General features: G+C 36.3%; 1 protein-coding gene across 1 annotated transcript in view; it reads left to right on the top strand.

Moving 5' to 3' along the window:
• LOC131843046 (histone deacetylase 4) overlaps positions 1-24,780 on the top strand; it is a 152,749-nt gene that overhangs the window by 110,638 nt on the left and 17,331 nt on the right. The window contains exons 3-5 of the mRNA XM_059191637.1: positions 12,273-12,388; positions 16,558-16,629; positions 18,251-18,358. Of these exons, the coding sequence (XP_059047620.1) occupies positions 12,273-12,388; positions 16,558-16,629; positions 18,251-18,358 (296 nt within the window). The remainder of the gene's footprint in view (positions 1-12,272; positions 12,389-16,557; positions 16,630-18,250; positions 18,359-24,780) is intronic.

The raw sequence follows: 24,780 nt of genomic DNA, 5'->3' as shown, positions 1-24,780 counted from the left end.
AGTCACTCTACCTACTAAAAATAACCGTTTGCTTAGTTTTAAAGTTAATAATAATAAGCAATATTCATAGTAATCTCAATCATTATTGAGATTACTATGAATATTGCAACGGCTTACAGTGGATATCTAGATTTGTATCCTGTACGTGTAATACGAGAAATAATATAAAGTGCTAGAACTGCACTATGAGGTGGCGGATTCCATACAGTGGTTCCTGGAATTTTATAATAATCCATATTGATGTTATAAAGTTGCAGAGTTTGTTTGTTTGCTTGAACGAATCGCAAGAATTACTGGTCCGTTTTTTATAGCATAGTAGATAAACAAATTTACGCCACTCATAATGGTATGTGATTTTTTTTATTATTGATAATGGAATTGTCCTCGTCTGAACGGTATGGTGCTCATCTTATCAGCAGATGAGCATGAGATCAGGTCAGTTTGCCCATCATGATTAAATAACCAGGAGTTAATCACGATGGTGTCTAGGGGAAACCGCATGGAGGTCAACTGACATGGTACATTGCTGGCACCCATTGCTAGATTTTTTATTAGTCCATAGGACTAAGAATCCCCTTACCCTTGATGGTAATTACCATTAAGGGTAAGGGCAGTAATCAATTGATTACTGCCCTCAATGAGTTTATATAGAGAAGAGTGCATATTGTAATTTTTTTTTATTTGTGTTATAAATACACTAAATTAATATAAAAAAACAATAGACACAGTATTTAACATAGCCACGCATAGATCTATAGCTTTTGACAATAGAACCTTAATAATAATAAAACTTATAATTTAAATTAATTAAAGTCAAATTTCTACAATTGCGCGACCAGTAGTACATAGAAATTCACCAGAGGATAGAAACCTAACCAGTTCCAAGCTAAGAAACACTAAGCAGAACGTCTGTTATGGTTACAAGACAACTGATAAGTTACTTAAACCATTTTTTCCTTTCTGTCTGTTGACTCGGTAGATACAAAACAGGATATATGCTGGTTTGGCAACTTGTCTATCGATAGTCATAAATATAATAATTATTGACCCTGACAGAGTGCAAACCTCCGTTGAACGATGAGGCAACAGAATCCCGTTGGTTGCTAGCGTTCGAATGTTCAGCGTGATGTAACTCTCATAGAAATGGTCATATCCAGTTGTTGTAATATCCAGTTTTTAAAACTATACATTGCCTTACTTCCGATGGTCGCGGGTTAGATTCCTCGAAGAGTATAAACGTTTGTATTTATAATTGTAATTGTTTGTGTCGGTCTGGATGTTTTCTATGTATATTATGCATTAACAAAAAATGGGTTTAAGTATATTTAAGTATAGTATATTTAAGTATACTTGTAAGCATAACACAAGCTCTGATTAGTGTTTCTTAGCTTGGAAGTAGATGGCTCTGTGTATATTGTCCTGGTTTATGATTATTATATTGTTCATTGATGATATATATCATATGGCCTTCCTCGATAAATGGACTATCCAATACTAGAAGAATTAACTAAATCGGTTCAGTTGATACAGAGATTACCACCTACAATCTCACAAAACTTACATATTAGTATAAACAATATTAGAGCACACTACAGAAGGGGTGGTTTATATATATAACAATAAATAAAGCAATTATATATATATTTGCTTTATATATAAGCTTTATTTATTGTTCTCGTTTGTGTATATTTAAATATCATCAATATATGGCATATAAAATATATTCTAGCATTAAGAAATAAATATAGAAATAATCTTTATTCAAATAAACTTAATGTAAGCACGTCTGAATAGTCATATTTTTTTATTTTACCACTCATTCGGATTGGAGACTCATCGAATAAGAACGAGCAAGAAACTTACGAAATTTAGTCTCGCATACAACGAATAACTACCATAATTTTTTATTTCCTATTGTTGTCGTAATAATATGTAAATATCCCTTTTATTTCTCTTTATTGGTGTATAAATGTTTTTTTTTATACTACAATGGTGGCAATCAAGCATACGGCCCATCTGATGGTAAATGGTTACCGTAGCCTATGAACGCCTGAAACACCAGGGGTATCACGTGCGCGTTGTCGACCCTTAAGAAACCTTAGTGTACCCTTCTTGAATAACCCCATGCTGTAGTCTCACGAGAAAACCTCGGCAGGAAGTTTAATCCACAATGTAAGTGAACGCGAGAGGAAACTCCTCTGAAACCGCACTGATCGGGACCACTTAGGTTCCAGCGACGTGTCGTAGGTATATAATTATTTTTATGTAAATATATTACAAGTATATTTGAAGATCTATTTACCTATGTTAGGCAAAATTATAGGTGTGTCTTTTCCCACCACTGCTCATCAACCAGTTTCTATTCTTACCTAACGTACTACCTGGTTAGCAAATGGTACAATTGTTTCAGTGCAAGGAAAGAATAAAAAATAAATAATATAAAGTGAAATAGCCATTCAAAGGGGGAACGCTGCCAGTATCTTCGGAACTTAACCTAAAGAGACTCCTTTTAATAATATATTTTAGTTATTATATTATAATTGTAAGATTTTTAATTTTAGGTCCTTTGTTGTACAATTAAGTTATTAAAATAAACTTTTCTCTTCCAATTGAAAAATAGAATAGAATAGAATAGAATAGAAAATCATTTATTCAAGTAAACTTACATTGAAGCACTTTTGAATAGTCATTACATTTTTTAATCTACCGCTCGTTCGGAAAGCTGTCTCATCACAAGAAGAACGAGCAAGAAACTTGCGTGTTGCTCTTTTAAATAATTTTACTATTACTTTACATTTTTAAGTTTAAGTGTGTGAATACAAACCACCAATTAGCACAAAAAAAGTGAAATAATAACAAATGTTGGTAGAATATAAAAATAAAGAGTAACAACAACAAAGGTGTGGCACATGTAGCGTGGTACGGATATATATAGCAAATCATTTGTGACGCAATGATCAGCTAACTTGGATCCATTAATCGGCCCAGCTACAATCAACACAGAGTTGATAAATCTGCTACCTAAACGTAATTTATACACATTATCATTAGCAATTCATGAATTTTATTTTTATCGTATCGATTCATTTATCTTTATCTTTTATCTATATGGAATATTTTATAAAAAAATGACGACATAATTCAAGTAAAGAAGTGTTAACTGACTTCCCGCGTAGATAAGTGTCCAGAGTACCAGACTGAAGTTTAAAAATCTAGATGTTAGAAATTAAACATAATAGAAGAGAGAAATAAAATTAAAAAAGAATCAATGAGATGTACCGAAAACTTTTGTATAGGATAAACGTATATTGTGCACCCGAGTTCAATAATGGTATATGCTGACGAAACACCATTAGAAGATTCTAATGAAGTTAAGCCAAGTCATCCAGAATGAGCTACAGTGGTTTCGAAGACCACAAATTACCATTAATAATATATCTATACATATAAATAAAATTGAAGTGTCTGTTTGTAATATTGAAACAACCGTTTTTACTACATGCATATGAATATGAATACGGTACATACACCAAAATATCATTTTTTACAATTTTTGGCTGTCTATCTGTTTGTTCCGGCTAATCTTTGAAATAGCTGGACCGATACTGACGGGACATTTTTTGGCAGGTAGCTTATATAATAAGGAGTAACGTAGGCTACTTTTATTATAGAAAAATAAAGTTAAATTCCACGCGGACGTAGTCGCGGGCACAGCTAGTAGTAAATAATTATGGTGCATCCAAAGTTCCACTGTGCAGACCACATCCTGTCCAAGTCATCCCGAAATAATCATCCATAAAAGCGGAGTGGCCGCCCGCTCCAGATCCAGAAGCGGCGCACTATTTCTGTACTATAAATTGTTTATTTCACTATGCGCGCGCGCACCGTCCACGGCTATTTTCGCCCGGCTATATGCAGCCGCCACCGGAAAGGTGGCCATTTTTTTAACAATGAAATGCTTCAATTGAAACTGTACTTAATAGCTTATTAATAAAATCTAGATTGGCATATTAAATCGTATTACTCAAATCTGGACTGTCATAAGCGTGAAAGTGTAGGAGTTTACTGCTTAAGGTGTCATTTTTTTAACAATGAATTGCTTCAATTGAAACTGAACTTAATATCTTATTAATAGAATCTAGATTGGCATATTGAGTTATATTACTGAAATCTAGACTGTCATAACCGTGATAGTGTAGGAGTTTGCTGCTCGAGGTGTCATTTTTTTAACAATGATATGCTTCAATTGAAACTGAACTTAATATCTTATTAATAAAATCTAGATTGGCATATTAAATCGTATTACTCAAATCTGGACTGTCATAAGCGTGAAAGTGTAGGAGTTTGCTGCTTAAGGTGTCATTTTTTTAACAATGAATTGCTTTAATTGAAACTGTACTTAATATCTTATTAATAGAATCTAGATTGGCTTATTAAATCGTATTACTCAAATCTGGACTGTCATAAGCGTGAAAGTGTAGGAGTTTGCTGCTTAAGGTGTCATTTTTTTAACAATGAATTGCTTTAATTGAAACTGTACTTAATATCTTATTAATAAAATCTAGATTGGCATATTAAATCGTATTACTCAAATCTGGACTGTCATAAGCGTGAAAGTGTAGGAGTTTGCTGCTTAAGGTGTCATTTTTTTAACAATGAATTGCTTCGATTGAAACTGTACTTAATATCTTATTAATAGAATCTAGATTGGCTTATTAAATCGTATTACTCAAATCTGGACTGTCATAAGCGCGATAGTGTAGGAGTTTGCTGCTTAAGGTGTCATTTTTTTAACAATGAATTGCTTCAATTGAAACTGAACTTAATATCTTATTAATAGAATCTAGATTGGCATATTAAGTCTTATTACTGAAATCTGGACTGTCATAAGCGCGATAGTGTAGGAGTTTGCTGCTTGAGGTGTCATTTTTTTAACAATGAATTGCTTCAATTGAAACTGTACTTAATATCTTATTAATAGAATCTAGATTGGCATATTGAGTCTTATTACTCAAATCTGGACTGTCATAAGCGTGATAGTGTAGGAGTTTGCTGCTCGAGGTGTCATTTTTTTAACAATGAAATGCTTCAATTGAAACTGTACTTAATATCTTATTAATAGAATCTAGATTGGCATATTGAGTTATATTACTGAAATCTGGACTGTCATAACCGTGATAGTGTAGGAGTTTGTTGTTTGAGGTGTCATTTTTTTTAACAATGAAATGCTTCAATTGAAATCATTGGTAAAAATACTTGGTTTTCTATTTAAAATAGCATATTTTGGTCGCTGGTTCGATTCCTCTCACGGTACAAACATTTGTATTCATTACTCTGTATTGTAATGATGTGAACATTACTAGAAAAAAAAATTGGGTTACACATTTGACGTGGATTTATCACTACTATAAAAACTACGCGAAGCTCACCAGATGGTAGCAATGATACGCCAATTGTAACAATCTTAGTGGCTGTAGCTGAGTTGTTTCTATTTTTATTTTTACTCTTTATTGCACCAATTACAGAACAAAAACAAAAACAATTAAAATAGATAATATACATTGATACAAAACGCGGTCTTATCGCTAAGCAATCTCTTCAAGATTACCTTTAGGTGGATAGAGAAATAAAAATAAGAACAGGGTAGGTGGCGCACGTAATAAATAAAAATAAATATATATGACTCAAATATACATATACTTACATATACTTAATAGTGCACATACATTTGGAAATAATGAAGGAAGATTAGTTATGAGAATAATAAGAAATTAATTAAAGGGGAAAAAAATGGGATTTCACCGAGGCTTTAAAGATGGCAAGTCATTGAATGCTCCGAATGCAAGAGGGGAGTGAGTTCCACAACCTAACGGCCTGGATTGAAAAGGATTTAGAATAGAAGTGGAAGGAGAGGGAAATCTAAAACGGAGATAGTTAACATTACGCGAGGAGTGGCTGTTCTCATTGAGAAATGTGAAACAGTCTTTTAGGTAATGAGGAGTGACTGGGTTAAAGAGAATGCTGTAAAGGAGTGATCGGATGTGTAAGTTGCTGTAAAGGAGTGATAGGATGTGTAAGTTGCTGTAAAGGAGTGATAGGATGTGTAAGTTGCTGTAAACGAATGATAGGATGGTTGCGTTGTTGTGGTATGCTAGCTTTTATTATACTGCCATGGTGGTAAACAAGCATACGGCCCGTCTGATGGTAAAAGGTTGCCGTAGCCAAGGACGCCTGAAACACTAGGGGCGTCACGTGCACGTTGCAGACCCTTAACCTTAATATACCCTTCTTGAAAACTCTATGCTCTAGTCGAGAGAGAAAACCTTGGCAGGAAGTTCCTGCCTGAAATGGAAGAAGATTGTTAGCAATGTGGACTCATGACCCCATTACTAGCAATGTACGTCAGGTTGACCTCCACGCGGTTCCCCCTGGAAACCATCGTGATAAATTCCTGGTGAATTTGTCACGATGGGCTAACTCACCTGATCTCATGCTCGTCTTATCATTCTCCACTGGTGCCCCGCCAGCGTAAACCGTTAGCGCAGGCGGGTGCACCAATCCATTATCATCCATAAAAAAAAGGGTGGACGCGGGAGGAAGGAAAAAACAGAAGGAACCGTATGCTGCATAGCTGTTTGAAGACTTTCATGTTTTTTTTTACCCGCATATCTATTTTTCTTTTATATTCTTGTCTATGCTTTACTATGCTTTGATATAGCGACTGATATACGTAAAAGAGGCTATCCCACGCAGACGATTTTGTACAAAATTATGATTTTCCTAATGTGCCATTCTATAAAGAGGTCGTTTGTGAGGTTATATGGTATAATCTCTGGATCTACTGAACTGAACTGATTTTGTAAAAACTTTTATCAATAAAAAGCCACGTTATTTGTGAGTGTCATATTAACCTGAAAATGGTATTACTTTTTCATGTTAGACGGAAATATTCACGCAGCGAAGTGAGCACGGCTCTAGTATTCTATATGTATGAAAATACGCTACGGCTACGAGCTTGTACATGATACAAAGGTATTATACGCTGGTAAACTTTAGAATCGAACCTGAGAACAAAGCTAGCTAGAAGGTAGAACAAACAATTGTACACCGCCCCCGCCTCTCCTACCCGCCGTTTAAAAATAGAACGCCGGCAACGCGCTGCGCGACAAGTGAAGGACGCGCCCCGCCCGCCATCAGCTCCGAATCGCGCCTCTCACTCGCACCCACACATATAACCGTGCGATAGAAACAGACGGGTAACAATACAGAGTGAATTATAAAATATTTAAAAATAGAACACGCACGCAAACTACGTCGACATGTGATAATTTGATAAAAATTCGTGAAACTAAAATGTAGGCAAGGGTCACTCGGCATACAGCTATAACGATCATTGTGATATATTTCGAACATAATTATTATAATAATACCAGCAAAAGCTGAATTAATAAGTCAACAATGATAATAATAATAGTCTTTAGTCATAAATATACGGTAATTAAATACAGTTGGCCCTGGCTTTCGATATAGATAAAATTGTGCCACGAAAGCCAGTTCCCTCCAACATATTACATACAAAGCTGCCAGTATCTCAATTACTTGTCAAAGTTCAAACATAATTAAAACTATTTTATTCAAATGCCAATTTCTGAACGTTGTAACCTGGCGCTTCTATAAACTCGGTTTATAAACCTTAAGGTAACCATGACGGCCTCGGTTGTCTGGTGGTTTAGCACACCGTTTTACTGATGCCGATGATCATAGATTTAATTCCACGCTCGATCCAAACATTTGTATTCATGAGTATGATTGTTTGTATCGGTCTGGGTGTTTTCTATGTATATTATTTATGTATTTACAAAAAAATATATTTAAGTTTTTATATCAGTTATCTGGTAATCATAACATAACCTCTGCTTACACTGGGACTAAATGACACTGTGTTAATTGTCCAGGGTTATTTATTTTATTCATTTATTAAAGTGTGAGTTCAAATCCGGGCTATATAAAAAAATGACAGTTTTTTTGGATTAACTCTCTGGTTAAAGAAATACCGCTAACAAACGGAAAGCAATGAAGACAAATTTTACCTGAATATAAACTAGTATTTATTAGTACTCCTCGAAATGTTTACATGTTAAATATTTACGACAAGGACAAACATAAAGATTGCGAGCATACCGTTTACAGTTTCTATGTTCATTGTCGCATGCCTAATCCTTGTTAATGTAAATCTACTTAAAATATTTATTTAAAAGCGCAACACACAAGTTTCTTGCTCAGTCTTCTAGTGATGAGTCTGAGTTCCGAATGAGTGCTAGAATAAAAAAAGTGACTATTCAAAAGTGCTTATATTAAGTTTATTTAAATAAAGATTATTTCTATTTCTATTCTATTCTACTGTACTATTTTTAGCTATCGGTGTTATTAGTCCACATTACTAACAATCCTTTTGCTACCAAAGCCATGGGGGTTTTAATAACTGAAGTGAACTTCAATCCTTCACAAATAATCCTTACTATATATATAATATATTAAATGTGTCAGTAGGGATGTTTGTTACACTTTCACGCAAAAACTACTGAACCGATCATCATAAAATTTTGTACACGTGTTCTATGGACTATTAGAATGACATAAGATACTTTTTATTTAAAAAAAAACAGTTTTTTTTTATAAAAACAAAATATCAACATTTTGCTACTTCGGCGCCATCTAGCAGCTAGTAACGAAGTAATGCGAGCGAAGCCGCGGGTAAAATATTACAAATGCGAATGTTCGTAAGTATGGATGTTTGTTACTCTTTCACGCAAAAACTGCTGAACGGATTTTGATGAAACTTTACAGTAATATAGCTTATGCAGAATAACACATTGGCTATATTTTATATTTTAATTTAAAAGTAAAACCGCAGGCAGAGCTAGTATCGTATAAAGAAGCGAAGGACGCTTCGGGCGTCCCGGGCGACCGCCCATCAGCCGTCTAAATATAGTCTCGGCTAAAAATAACTACCCCCCCTCTAGCCCCCTCCCGCCCGCCCCCACTCCACCCCATCCGGCAAAGTGTTCCCACCACCCAATCTCCACCACAGCGCTACCCCGCGACCTACATTTAAATAGTCACCCTGGAGTTTCAGAATCCTGAAATGATTCCTAGAGTTTACTTCAGTGCTTTTGGTACTATATATGTTAAGTTTTGTAGCATTCCTTTTTAGTTACTAGCTAGTTACCTTGTTTTGACACATAGTTAAAGTATTTTGACAGTACTTTAACTCACAGATAACTAATAATAATAATAATCTCAGGACAATTCACACAGCGCCATCTAGACACAAGTTAAGCTAGCTAAAGCTTGTACGAAAAACAAAATCTATGCATTTGTATCAGTTATCTAATACCCATAAGGTACTAGATAACTGATACAAATACATAGATTTTTTTTTTCGTAAATACATATTATACATAGAAAACACCCAGACACAAACAATCATACTCATGAATATAATTGCACCGTGCGAGGAATCGAACCCACGACCATCGAAAGTAAAGCAGTGAGCTTAACCGCTAGACCACCGAGGTCAATTATAGTTACACTGATGACCTTTTACAAAGTGTTGTATTAAAATATGGTTGGCTAGTACCTTTTTACAGTTAGCATCTAATGGCTATGCTGCTATAGCCATTAGATCCTTCTCAACCAATCCAAAGACTATATGAGGAATGAAATGTAAAAAGCCTGAAGAGGAGCTGACCTCTTCGACTATAAAACAAGTAACACACACATCCTCTTGTAGTCTTATGACTAATCGCCGATTAACATGAAAAAAATCTTTTGTAGCATAGGGGACAAACGAATTTGCGGATCACCCGATGGTGAGTGATCACTGCCTATAAACATCTGCAACGCCAGGGGAATTGCAAATGCGTTATCAGGCTTTTAAGAATAAGCGCTATCTTGAAGGTTTCAATGTTGTATCGGTTGCAAATACACCTACAAGCAAAAAACAACAGGAAATTGCAAGTGCGTTGTCGGCCTATTAAAAAGGAATAAGTTCTGTTCTTGAAGGTTTCAATATCGTATCGGTTCGGAAATACACATCCAAGCAAAAAACATCACGGAATTGCAAGTGCGTTGTCCTTGTCGCCCTTTTAAGAAAGAACAAGCTCTATTCTTGAAGGTTTCAATATCGTATCGGTTCGGAAATACACATCCAAGCAAAAACACCAGGGAATTGCAAGTGCGTTGTCCTTGCCGTCCATTTAAAAAAGAATAAGCTCTTAAAAAAGAATAAGCTCTATTCTTGAAGGTTTCAATATCGTATCGGTTCGGAAATACACATCCAAGCAAAAAACATCAGGGAATTTCAAGAGTGTTGTCCTTGTTGCCCTTTTAAAAAAGAATAAGCTCTATTCTTGAAGGTTTCAATATCGTATCGGTTCGGAAATACACATCCAAGCAAAAATCTCCAGGAAATTGCAAGTGCGTTGTCCTTGTCGCCCTTTTAAGAAAGAACAAGCTCTATACTTGAAGGTTTCAATATCGTATCTGTTCGGAAATACACATCCAAGCAAAAATCTCCAGGAAATTGCAAGTGCGTTGTCCTTGTTGCCCTTTTAAGAAAGAACAAGCTCTGTTCTTGAAGGTTTCAATATCGTATCAGTTCGGAAATACATCTACAAGCAAAAATCTCCAGGAAATTGCAAGTGCGTTGTCCTTGTTGCCCTTTTAAGAAAGAACAAGCTCTGTTCTTGAAGGTTTCAATATCGTATCGGTTCGGAAATACATCTACAAGCAAAAACATCAGGGAATTTCAAGAGCGTTGTCCTTGTCGGCCTTTTAAGAAGGAATGAGCTCTGTTCTTGAAGGTTTCAACATCGTATCGGTTCGGAAATACACATCCAAGCAAAAATCTCCAGGAAATTGCAAGTGCGTTGTCCTTCTTGCCCTTTTAAGAAAGAACAAGCTCTGTACTTGAAGGTTTCAATATCGTATCGGTTCGGAAATACACATCCAAGCAAAAAACATCAGGGAAAAGAAAATGCGTTGTCCTTGCCGTCCTTTTAAAAAAAGAATAAGCTCTATTCTTGAAGGTTTCAATATCGTATCGGTTCGGAAAACACATCCAAGCAAAAACACCAGGGAATTGCAAGTGCGTTGTCCTTGTCGACTTTTTAAGAAAGAATAAGCTCTGTTCTTGAAGGTTTCAATATCGTATCTGTTCGGAAATACACATCCAAGCAACAAACATCAGGGAATTGCAAGTGCGTTGTCCTTGTCGACTTTTTAAGAAAGAATAAGCTCTGTTCTTGAAGGTTTCAATATCGTATCTGTTCGGAAATACACATCCAAGCAAAAAACACCAGGAAATTGCAAGTGCGTTGTCCTTGTTGCCCTTTTAAGAAAGAATAAGCTCTGTTCTTGAAGGTTTCAAGGTTTTAATATTGTATCTGTTCGGAAATTTACTTCTAAGCAACTTTCAAAAAAGGTTGTGTCAAAACGTTTCGATGTTTTGTAATCTGCTACAGTTACTGTTATTCTTTGTGTTGTTGTATGGTGTTTACCGTTAGTTTGGCACAGACTGATTGCACGTTACTCAACTGTCGGTCTTTATGAACACTTATAGATATGTCGGTGTCTATATATTTTGTGTTAGATCTTGTTTGGTATCTTACTGTCTGTTGAAGAAGACTATTTTAATTGTCCTTAATAATTTTTTTATTTATTCTATTACACACAAAATTGTATATATGTCGGACTTAATGCCTGATGGCATTATGGTAATGCTTTTTCGTGACCGATAAATCCCAATCTCGTATATACCAAATATATCTATATTATTCAAAATTCAAATAAAAAAATCATTTATTCATGTAAGACATTTTAGCCGCTTATGAACGTAAAATTTTGTGTATTATAATTTTTTCCCTACCGTCCAATTCAGTAGATATATAGATCCAATTGAGAAATACTGGCAAGAAACTCAATTTAATTACTTATTTTTTTTAAAGCATACCTATATAAACATAAATTTACAATTTATATTTATTTAATGTTAGTTGTTATATTTATTAAATGAAAATCCCGTGCATGAACAACTATTGCCATGCACGCTCGTCATTCAAGTAATCGTTTATTGAGTAATAGGCTTTGCTCAGTAAATATGATTTAACAGATCCTTTGATTTATATTATATATAGAAGGTACATTTCAATAATTAAATTAATAAAATTTATAATGTAACATGGAGTAACTCTTAATTTGTTGGTCCCCAGATATGGCGCACGAGACAGCCGGCGGCGCTGACGGCTCCCCGCACCACACGCCGTCGCCGCCGCACGCCGCGCACCTGCCCATGGCAGACACCAGCTTCCATCATCAGATTATGCAGGTAATCACCAGTCTATCATCAGATCACATCGGCGATCGAACGCGGCCAGCAATATTGACAGGAATCAAGTATTTCTTTTTATTTCGGAATTCAAACACCATTTAGTTTTTGGTTGATGATAGTGAACCCGCCTGCACTTGCGGTATTTGTTGCCAGGACACCAGTATTTATACTTTACTAGCTGTAGCTGCGACTTCGACCGCGTGGAATTTAACTTTATTTTTCTAAAATAAAAGTAGCCTAAGTTACTCCTTATTACATCAGGTACCTGCCAATAAACGTCCCGTCTAAATCGGTCCAGCCAGTTAGAAATAAGCCGGAACAAACAGACAGACAGATAGACAAAAAAGGTAAAAATTTATATTTTGGTGTATGTGCCATATTTATATTCACATGCAAGTAGTAAAAAACGGTTATTTCAATGTCATAAATAGACACTCCAATTTTATTTATATGTATAGATTATATAATGCTCAAATCATTAGACAGAGGCAGAGGCACATTCAGACACAGATCTGAGGCACATTCAGAATAAGACCTATAACGGATAAGCTAGTGGAAGCACGACTCATATGGTATGGCCATCTCATGAGGAGACCGGAAGACCACTTGACGAGAAAAGTTCTCGACCTCAAGTCAGAACCGAAAAACATGAATGTCAGTAGTTAGTAAGGACCTTAAGGACTACGACAACATAGAGCCGGCAACGGTTTAGAATAGACACCACTGAAGAAGGCAGATTAGGAGAGCCGACCCCAAATGAAAATGGGATAAGACCAGAAGAAGAAGATACTCTAGCTATCTGCCCCGGCCTCGTACTGTTGTACATGTATTCTACATATAAACCTTCCTCATGAATCACTTTACCTATTGCTAAAAGTGCATTAAAATCCGTTGCCTAGTTTAAAAGATATAAACGAATGGACAGCGGAAGCAATTTCATTTTATTCTAAGTAAGATATTGAAATTGATGGGTTTGCGATTTTATATGAATCATTTGACAGTTGCAGTTAGAAGCTGAAGTGCAATTACTCGTATTAATTGTAACTAAAGTATAATAATAATTCATAGATATTCTTATAAGACATATAATAATTCTATGACATTATATAATAATAATTTATAATATATACCAGTGAGCGCGACGCTCTTGTCTGTGGAGCTTTTGCCACTTTGTACGTTCTTCCATCATACTCTTTAAACCTTGATCTATGAACCTACACGACTCCAATTCTGTCTTTCATTTGCTGGATACAGTTTTGCTTGGCACAGCTACCTGCCTCAGTCTTCCTCTCCCGCTATTGTTATATCAAATGCAAATTAATTTACCCACATAATTAGCTATCAAGAAATTGTATTCTATTCTTGAAGATCAGATGGTTCATATATAATCACAAAACAGAAAGTAAGCCTTTTGTTCAAATAAGTTTCTACATTTATAAAAGCAAAAATGGCAAACATACATCTGCGAAGTCGGGAGAGTTCGCTAGTGTGGCCCAGATGGCCTTTACAGCGTCACTGGTAGGTGCAGAAGGCATTCCAAACCCGCGGAAGAAATTAAGTAGTGATCCAAGATCAAATTCTGAGTGACGGTTCACAAGTTATACATATTTATGTAATTGAAATTGGATAGACACCAACGAATGTCCTGAACTATCTCGTAATTCCACTGCTTTATCTCACCTTACAATACTTTTAGATAGACTGCATCATGAGGACAAGGATATAAATTTATAAAAGTCGACCAGTCAAGGACTCGATAACAGAAAAAGGCAACTAATTATAACAGGCCCTTTGTCGTGACAGGAGATACCAAAAAAGAACCCGCCTAATAAATATAGAGGGGTCAGCGTTTGAAAAAATTGCGAGTTCCCGTGACCTTTCCCCGGAATATTGCGACCGCGTGCCAGCGCCCATCCATCTTGTTTTCAAACTCGGCCCAAGCAGTATTTATAAAAAGATCTCGCGCGCTGTTATAAATAAACCAATATCAACGCGATATACCGTGAGCGCTCGGTCAGTCCGTCTGCTTTACTATATTTACATGGGGTCCAGGGTTACCAACCATAAAATATACGAAGGAATAATAAAACCTACATTAGCTCACTTTGCGTCTCTAACCTCGCATACTATTTAGACCGATTCCCATAAGACATAGGTAATTGTTGAAGTTGTACGAGATTCTTTTTATGTAATTGAAATTGCAAACAGTTTGACGGCTCACCTGATGAATGGATGGATAAGCGGTAACTCTCGCACACTAGATCTAAAATTAAATAAATATTTTGTTTTCTCAAATAGTGTTTAAGGAAATATGCCAATCGGTAGATCGCATCGTCTTCATTTGAAACTATACAATTTCTTCTTAAAACGAATATTTACTGTTATGTACAATTTCGTCTTGAATCAAATATTTAGGTTAGTAAAAACATTTTTTTTTACTATTACTATTTTGTGGAACGCACGTGACTAAATTTATTTGAGAATTTAATTGATCCTACTTTAGAATGACCTAAGTTGTAATCTATATAGGTGTTCTTTGATTCCACACTAAGAACGCTTATATGAGGTTACACTCCGAAAAGATTCAACAAATGTCCACGAAGATATCGATACGGTTGGCATCCCTGATGCGTTCCGTTCCCTGTAATTATGGAGGATTAATTTTAGAATTAATGTTGTTACATTGCGTGGCCTCCTTCCTCCCGCTATATCCAATAGCGAGTCACTCACCATACTCCACTCGTAACGACTATTTGTTTTTATACTTTACGTTCATTTTAATATTATTTTTATGACTATGCTAGTTGTTTTCCGCGACTTTTGACCCTATTTTTATAAAATTTATATCCTTGTCCTCATGATGCAGTCTTCTAAAAGTATTGAAAGGTGAGAAAAGCAGTGGAATTACAAGATAGTTCAGGACATTCGTTGGTGTCTATCCAATTTCAATTACATAAATATGTATAACTTGTGAACCGTCACTCAGAATTTGATCTTGGATCACTACTTAATTTCTTCCGCGGGTTTGGAATGCCTTCTGCACCTACCAGTGACGCTGTAAAGGCCATCTGGGGTCAACAGTAATAGAATAGAAAAAAATGTGTAAAGCTGAAATGCGAACTGTCACTGCCCGGCGATAGATAACATTAAAATCAAGTGGCCATCTGTAAAGAGACGAAAATAATAGTTACACGTGTAGCGAATCGTACTGCGCCTACGCATTCGGCGAACAGAGGCCGCGGATTGTATGCATAGTTTATTAATCAGGTCAATTAAGATAGGTCGATCTGATAAGTAGGATGGTCTCAATGATTCATTTCGTTTATGTCAGTCAGAAATCTACGTTGACAAAATTTTTGGTATCTACCAGCAAGAAGTTTTAGTAGCAACATCATACTTATCACTGGTGGCACGCTAGCGTATATTGTCAGCGCAGGCAGAAGCAACATTATCATCATCTATTACAAATAAAAACATTATAATTTCGCCCAATAAACTATGACAAATAAATTAACTATAATGACGTAAAAGGGCAAATTTTTGGATTTTTTAAATTCAAATTAGATCCAAGTAATCTGCAGTGTGCATGGGCGGGGTATCGCCGACGGACAGTCGTCCAAGCTGTTATGCTCGAAGCATGCCAAGCAAGAAGCACGACAATATTTTCGTAGCGCCCACACGTGCGCGCAAAACATCCGTCCGCGCGTCTATTCGCGGCACGCACATTCCGACGCCCGCCGTTTTTTCCACCGTACCAAAATAATGCGCGCGACGCCAGAAATATGCTTACACGCCGTTTGTGCAACCGCTTTTCAATATTTTTATGCTGCGATGTTTTCAGCGACGGCATCAAGGTTGTGTTCATCCACGCAGCTTCGTATTTGAGCATCATTCATTCACTAAAATGTATGTCTATGGAAACATCTGTATCAGAATTATTCTTAGAGGCATTTGATAGCAACAGGCTTCCAAAACGACCTAATTTTTCTTTTTTACTTTTGATTGCTTTTGATTTAATTTCCGTATTAAAATGTAAATTTTCGTCTTTACTCATTTGTGCAGTTTGATATTGGTGATGTTATTTTACTTGATTCCTGTCATGTGAACTGCGCCGCTCGGTCCGGCCTGTAGAGTGGGGGACTACATATATTTCCTCTCGTTGTCAGAATCAGAGCCCAAGAAAGAATCATATCGCGGAGAGAGCGAAACAATCCTTAGAAAATACTTTCCTGCTACAAGTGAGTGTAAATTATGTAATACATCGTAAAGATATCGTGTCATATTCATAGCGAATGCTCGGTTTGTGAGAGCTTTGTGAATGGAGCCTGCTATGTGCGTAACGCACGCCCCTGCCTGCCGTACTCCTCCAGTGATTCAATATATGAGTAGCATCCGTGAATCAGTATCCCCGTTGAATATGACACAATGTTTTTGCTAATAAAGCTACAGTTTTTAACAGTGTGGTGTATAGGTTTATTAAATTTTCTCACAGATTCAATTGGACGACATATACGTATTTGAATTGAACATGTTCTATAAATTGTAATTTTGTTGTAGATTAATAACTGTTTTATAAATTGTAATTGTACTATAGCTATTTTAGCACTGTAGCATGATTGTTTTTGTATTTGTTTGTTATACTGCTTATCATATCACTTACTACCTACATTTGACACTTTTACCCTCAGTATAGACGTGTTTGTTAACAAACGTGAGTGGTACAGTCTCACCTACAGACCAATTGTATGTTTCAATGATAAAATATTAATACTTGAACACAATAACAATACTTACATAATATCACAAAACACCTACTTTTAAGGTTATGTCAACAGTGCTATTTGTCGATAGGTGTAACTAACACACTAGTGTGCTTTAAGTTCAGGTTTGTCAATCCTAAATTGAATCTTATTATTCAATGGTTTTAAATTGAAATTAAAGAAATGGCTGACGGACAAAAATATTTACGAGATGATTTCTTATACTTACGGACAATGCTGCTATATGTAGTGCATTTAATGTTGTTATTCATTGAAATTTGTTTATCTGTGGCAAACCACATTGGACAGTATAATTGTAAAAATAACTGTGACATCGATTTAAACATGTTTCCAGCAAATAAATTTAATTTAATTTAAACTTTGTCAACAACATTTTGTTTCGATATTTATAGAAAACTTACTAATTACGTTTGAATTAATTACTGGTCTTGTATTTTTGCTATTCTATGAAATATTGACTGCAGAGGACAACTTACATACATACGATACGTTGGAGTCTTGTTCAAAATTGTCGAGAGATGATAATGTTCTCGTATCTTCTATTACTTAAGTCCGTCATGAATTCTTTGTTCGCATACCACGATTGACAAACCTGGCATCAGCAAACAATGTCAACTAACGCAGATGTTTCTAATATTTAAAACTTGTGTTGCAAGTGCACCAGATTAGTTACACCCGTCGAGGGTCTAATTCAGTGTTTACCAACGTGAGGTCTACGCCCCGCAGGGTCTAATTTGATTGTTAAGAGGGGCAATCCGAAAATGGACTCTTTGTTAAAATTAGATGGAATGTCAATTGCAATTTTACGTTTTTTGAAAATTTACTTACCTTTGTTTCATTGTTAATTTCCTAGTGATTTCTTCCTAAAACCTATTATTTCATTTTCTAATTTTTTAACCATCTAATTTTTAAGGCATTAGAATTTTAGAAAGTGGGGCATGGCACTAAAAGGTTGGGAAACACTGCTCGAATTAATGGGATACCATTCACCATCAGAGTTACCAGTGACTCATTAACGTCGCCACAGCAGTGATGAGTGCAGGGCGGTCTGCTAAAAGCAGTTGGGATTCTGTTTCAGTTGAAGAAACAACAGCAACTGCAGCAGGAGATCCTGCTGCAGTCGTTCCAGCAGCAGCGGCAGCAGCTCGCCCAGGAACATGAACAGCAGCTCAGGCTTCACTTTAAGGTGAATTGGTGATGAATTTGAAAATTTCAAGAGTCTATATAATATATTTTTTATGCTTTTCTTTTAATTCTTTAGCGGTGTCTATTTTATACAAGAAGAAAAATTATATTAGATTTTTTTTATCATATTAGCTTGTAGATTTTTTTATTTTAAAGTAGTAACGTATTGAATACTAGATACCTGCACGGGTTCGCACGGGAATTGTAGGTAGTTCTAATTGTGTCGTAAATAAAATATAGACCATGTTCTGATAATGCAGCATTTTATAGATGAAAGGATTTTTGAAATTAATTAGGGATTTATATTTACAATTAAAAAATTCATTGTTTATATATATGTCCAAATAATATACTATTATGTCAGTAATCCCGATGAATGGTTCGTTTTTATTACGACTATATTATAACGCTGCTGAAGGAGACCGATCCAGACGACGTGCCGACTTTTGTGGCGAAGGATTTAAACAAACTTCCTCCAGTCACATTTGATCACGTCGATGTTACCAGCCTACTCAAGGATATTGTGTCCTTAAAAAAGAGTTTGGCAGATGTGACGCTACGTTTCAATGCGTCAGAGCACATAATTAGTGAGTTGCGCAAGGAAGTGGACAGTTTGCGCGACTCGCGAAAAGAAACTAGGTCACTTGACGCTACGAACATCAACACGCGCCGTGGGGCATGCCGCGATGCGTTCACGGCGGAGTCAGCGGTTTCGACGTCGACACTGACGTCACCAGATGTGGTGTCACCGCCGGCCGCCGCGCCCCCCGTGCTCCCCGCCCGCAGCTCGCGAGCGCCGATACCGCTGCATGTGGAAGCAGCGCTAACAAAATCCTCGGTGCAACCACAGCGTCGAGATTTTGCCGCCGTCGTCGCTAGCAAATCGGCTGCTTCAGTACAGCGGCGTGTGCCAAAAACGGCACTGAACATTGACCCTACGTGTGCTGCCACTGGGAACCGCGACGATGATGGCTTCGTCGTGGTACAAAAGAAGAGGCGCACAAACAGGGTCAATAGGAATCATTGTGGCACTGCACTCACTGGGCCCAACTTTCTGCTGCGTGCTGCTACACCGACCACGACAATGTACCTGTCCCGTCTACATTACGCCACTAAGGAGCAGGACATTGTCGATTATATTCGTACCAAGAGTAACCTGACATTGAGGGTGACGCAGCTGAAGTCGAGTCACAACGCGAGTTTCAAAGCGTTTGTGGCCCTGGTCCCCACCGACTTACTGCCCACCTTCATGAAAGAGGACTACTGGCCGAAAGGTGTGGTGTATCGGCGCTACCGTGGCAGATTGCCGTCTTCAGTGCAGTGATCACACAGACAATATAGTTGTATTGGTTTTTAAATATTATATTATATGTATGTTAGTCTATAAGGTATTTATAATATGGGCCTAGTTGCCTGAAATAAATGAATAAATAAATAAATAAATAAAATAAATTAATATTTTTGTTTGTTTTTTTTATTATTTAATTTGTATTATTTATTTTTATTATTTTAGTAGTGGTTGTATCCGTATCAGTTCCGGAATTGTGAGTAGTAATAACGCCATGCAAACTGGGCATACCTGTCCAGCGAATAGTTGCAATAAAATAGAATAGAATAGAAAATTATTTATTCAAATAAACTTACATTGAAGCACTTTTGAATAGTCATCACATTTTTTTAATCTACCGCTCATTCGGAAAGTTGTCTCATCACAAGAAGAACGAACAAGATACTTATGTATTGCTCTTTTAAATAATTTCATAAATTATAACGTTGTATGCTAATCAACTAATTATTTACTTGATACGTTGTCAAATAGGGGATGAAAGTTTATATTAAACTTTGTCAATTTTAAATCGATCGTGCTGAAACTTTGCACGCTTAAAGCTACTATGACGTAGGCATCCCCTACGAAACGATTTTGATAAATTCCACCCCTACGAGGATAAAAGCTAGTTACTAATAAGATCAAGAAGTTGATCTCTAAATATCTAAATATGATGCGTAAATTTTTGCCTAAACACTTGTATGAAAATAAGTTATCTAAATAAATAAATTAGTAATATTATTATAATTAGGACAAGTAATGCAGTATCATTTATCTAGCCTTATAAAAAGTGGAATAGTGTTGATTATATATAAAACGAGGGCGTGGTATTTATCGGCAAGTAATTATAACAATCTGTGGAAATTGCCACTGCAAATATAAACTTTTATACCACAAATAATCCGAGTTGGATCCTTTTATGAGTTTTATCGGAAAACAAATGGGTAGGATTAGTCCTCAAGAACGGAAACATACGAGTACCACAGCAATATCGTTTTAATGTGTCCAAGGATACAATAGAATAGAATAGAATAGAAAATTCTCTATTGAACTAAACTTAAATTTAAACATTGAATAGTCATACTTACTTTTTTAATCTACCGCTCATTCAGAAAGCTGTCTCATCACAACAAGAACATGCAAGGAACTTGTGTGTTGCTCTTTTAAATAATTGTTATGACTTTACAAGTTTGAAATGTAAATGTAACCCGCCAGCGTAAACCGTTAGCGCAGGCGGATGCACCATTCCATTGTCATCCCTTATAAATAAATAGCTTCCTCTAGATGAGTGGCCCCCTCCGATCGATCCCCCGTCTTCAAACGGGGACCGATGTTACGACGGCCTGAGCCGAGGGTCGAACCCCTCAGACTAAAGTCGTATCTGTCACGCGGGAGTTGACCTTCAGCCGCTCCATTAGTCCTTCCGCGGGTTTAGAGTGCCATCTGCACTCGCTCGCTATCGTCCGGTGAAGCTGTAAAGGCCAGCTGCGGCCAACAGCATTAGAGTAGTCCGAAAAAAAAAACTAAATGAGTAGATATCATACAAAATGTCTGGAATTTGACAAATAGTTGGCTATGTCCACTGATGGGCGTCGACTCCACGATATAAATAGACATGAATGGTCGAGCAGTCCGTAATTACATCATTCACGTGCCTGCTATGTGGCTACATTTAACCTCATTGACATATACAACCTGGAACTGGTTGTACGTCATTTGCATTGTTCATAGTCGGTGGTTAGTTGAAATTACCCACTTAACTAGAATATAAACATACAATGTTAAAAGTCCAATTGAATAAAAAAAATGCTATAAAAAATACAGAGCATCTAAGTCTTCTGGATTTACTACGCATGAGTGCCTTAAGATTTAGAAGGACTAAGCAGAGATACAGACTGACTTTGCTTTATGAGAGTACTAGCTTTTGCCCGCGGCTTCGCTCGCGTTAATTTATCCCCTTAGGGGGGGAATTTATCATTTTTCTTAGGGAATGCCTTCTTAGGGATTTCTTCTTTCTTAGGGAATGCCTACGTCATAGTAGGTTTATGCATGCAAAGTCTCAGCACCATCGGTTTAAAATTGACAAAGTATCATACAAACTTACAACTCTTATTTAATCCTCTTGGGGGTAGAATTAATCAAAATCCTTTCTTAGTTGATGCCTACGTCATAACATCTACCTGCAAGCCAGATTTCAGCACGATCCGTCCAGTGGTTTGGGCTGTGCGTTGATCACTATGTCAGTCATCTTTGACTTATATATATATTAGACTACTAGATTTAGAAGGACTAAGCAGAGATACAGACTGACTTTGCTTTATGAGAATACTACTAGAGATAGATCAATAGCAACTGTAGTCTTTTTTTTAATTCCAGAGACTAAATTGACAGATGTAAATGTAAAATTTTCAAATAATGCCACGCACAACCACATTGTGGAATCACCTTCCAGCAATGGTATTTCCGAACCGATACGATATTGAAACCTTCAAGAAAAGAGCCTATTCCTTTTTAGAAGGCCGACATTTTTTTTCTTTCAAACAGCTAAATATTCAAATAGGTAATGTTTTATGATATATGACACCATAAGAAGGTACTTTGTTTTTTAAAAAAAGGTAGTTACTCTTTAATTTAGTGAAAAATAAACTACTAATTTTGCATTAAATTACAACCAATTATTTCTAAGTCATCTATAAAAATGGGTAATTAACATTAATTTCCCCAAAAAACCCTATTTAGAAATTACAAAAACCTGGCAACATCGGAAATGTCAAATTTTTCTCCGGGAATAAAATACAGACTATACAAAGTTGTAATCAAAAAACGTTTATGCCTACATAATGTTAAAAAACGTAACGGTAAATGTTGCGAACCGTTACTTACGATTACAAAAAAAATAGAAGTGACCGCGTACTTGATTCGAAACGAGGATGTCCGCCGGTCCAACGATTCGAGCGGGGATCGGAATTACGACGGCCTGTGTCGAGGTTTGAACCCCTAGCCTTAGACTAAAGTCGTACCTGTCAGGCAAACAAGTTGCCCTTCAGCCGCTCCATAAGTCCTTCCTTTGGTTTGGAGTGCCATCTGCACTCGCCCCCTATCGTTCAGTGAAGCTGGAAAGACTGCTGCCAATGTAGTTCAAATATCACTTAGTCTATCTAGAATTCTAGACTAAGTGATATTTGAACTACATTAATATATGTACTACTATTTAATCTATTTAACTATACTATTTGATCTATGTAATCTATCTAGATTACATAGATCAAATAGTCCGGATTGACGGCCCCGGTGGTCTATCGGTTTAGCATATCACTTTACTTCCGATGGTAACGGGATAGATTCCTCACATCGTTGCAAAGATAAATGTATATGATTTATCTTTCTAACGATTACAATAAACTGTACAATGAATAAAAATATATTATACTCTTTAGTATGATTATTGGTTTGAAAGTTTTTATTCATAGTCTAATAAAAACATTTGAGTACTTGTATCAGTTATCTAGTATCCATAACACGAACTCAGCTAGATTGGGACTAGATGGAGCTGTGTTACTACTGATTGATTTATATACATACATAATATACATAGACAAAACCCAAATCGGTACAAGGAATCATACTCATGAATTTTTGTGCTGTGCGAGGAATCGAATCCACGACCATGCACTGATTTCATAAAATTTGTATATATGTTACACTAGTTTGATCCAGATCGGTATAAACAATCATAGTCATGAATACAAATACTTGTACCGTACGAGGAATCGAAACAACAAATATGCACTGATCTCATAAAATCTGTATATATGTTACACTCGTTAGTTTATATAAATATGACGACCTCGGTGGTCTAGCGGTCTAGCATACCGCTTTACGACCGATGGTCGCGGGTTCGATTCCTCGCACGGCACAAACTTTTGTATATATGAGTATGATTGTTTGTATCGGTCTGGGTATTTTCTATGTATAATATGTATATATTTACAAAAAAAAATATATCTATGTATTTGTATCAGTTGTCTAGTACCCATAACACAAGCTTTAGCTAGCTTAACTTGGGCCTAGATGGCGCTGTGTGAATTGTCCTGAGATTATTATTATTATTATTATTATTATTATTAAATATGTGATTTTAACAATTCCCAAAATAACTAAAGGAAATTGTTCATATAATAATGGGACAATATCCAAAACATTCAGGAGTGGGCGGTGACAAATATATATGTTTAATTCCGTGGCTCGCGAAATTAACAGCGCTTTCAAATGACACGTTTCTGTTTAATATATATCGTTGGCGCGTTCTGGCGTCCGTCTGTCTACATGAATGACAACAGTTTTTTTATTAGTTGTTAATTGGATTGGGAAACCAGCTGAGTACACAGTAAGCAGTAACAGCACTACGGAGCACGGTATCATGGGACACATCGTTACCACTCAAACGTTGCTGTTCCAGAGAACTAAAATGTCACACCTTGTTAAAAACACAAGGTCCTAAGGGTAGTATAAACCAAAACATCTCATGTATATAAGATTATTGGTCATTTTCAAATACAGGTACAAAAAAAAATTTCGGACTACTCTAATGCTGTCGGCCGCAGCTGGCCTTTACAGCTTCACCGGACGAGTGCAGATGGCACTACAAACCAAAGGAAGGACTTATGGAGCGGCTGAAGGCCAACTCCCGCCTGACGGATACGACTTTAGCCTGAGGACACTGGTAGGGTTTCGAACCTCTGCTCAGGCCGTCGTAATATCGATCTCCGTTTGAATTGGACTGGGAATCAATCGGAGGGGGTTAAAAAAATAATATTACAAATAACATATAAGATTTCAATAAAACGAAACATTAGCGAGTTTCAATTTTGTTACAGCGCCATCTATTAACGCTGCATGCAAACAATACTATTTTATAGATAAACATCTATTTTAAACTCTAACACACCTCTTATCCTTTAAGTTGATTACCCAACTATTGCTGCTATTGATAGGCATCCATGTTTGTACTTATAGTTTTTCTAAACTTCTGAACAATTTCATATCGAAATGTTGGTATACAAAATAATTTATGTATTTATCAAATATTCCTGTAT

The sequence above is a fragment of the Achroia grisella genome, unplaced genomic scaffold (assembly GCF_030625045.1).
Source record: "Achroia grisella isolate CSIRO2021 unplaced genomic scaffold, CSIRO_AGI_Agris_v1 utg2727, whole genome shotgun sequence".
Taxonomy (NCBI): domain Eukaryota; kingdom Metazoa; phylum Arthropoda; class Insecta; order Lepidoptera; family Pyralidae; genus Achroia; species Achroia grisella.
Note: the sequence above shows the minus strand (reverse complement) of the source record. Positions and strands in the feature narration are given on the sequence as shown.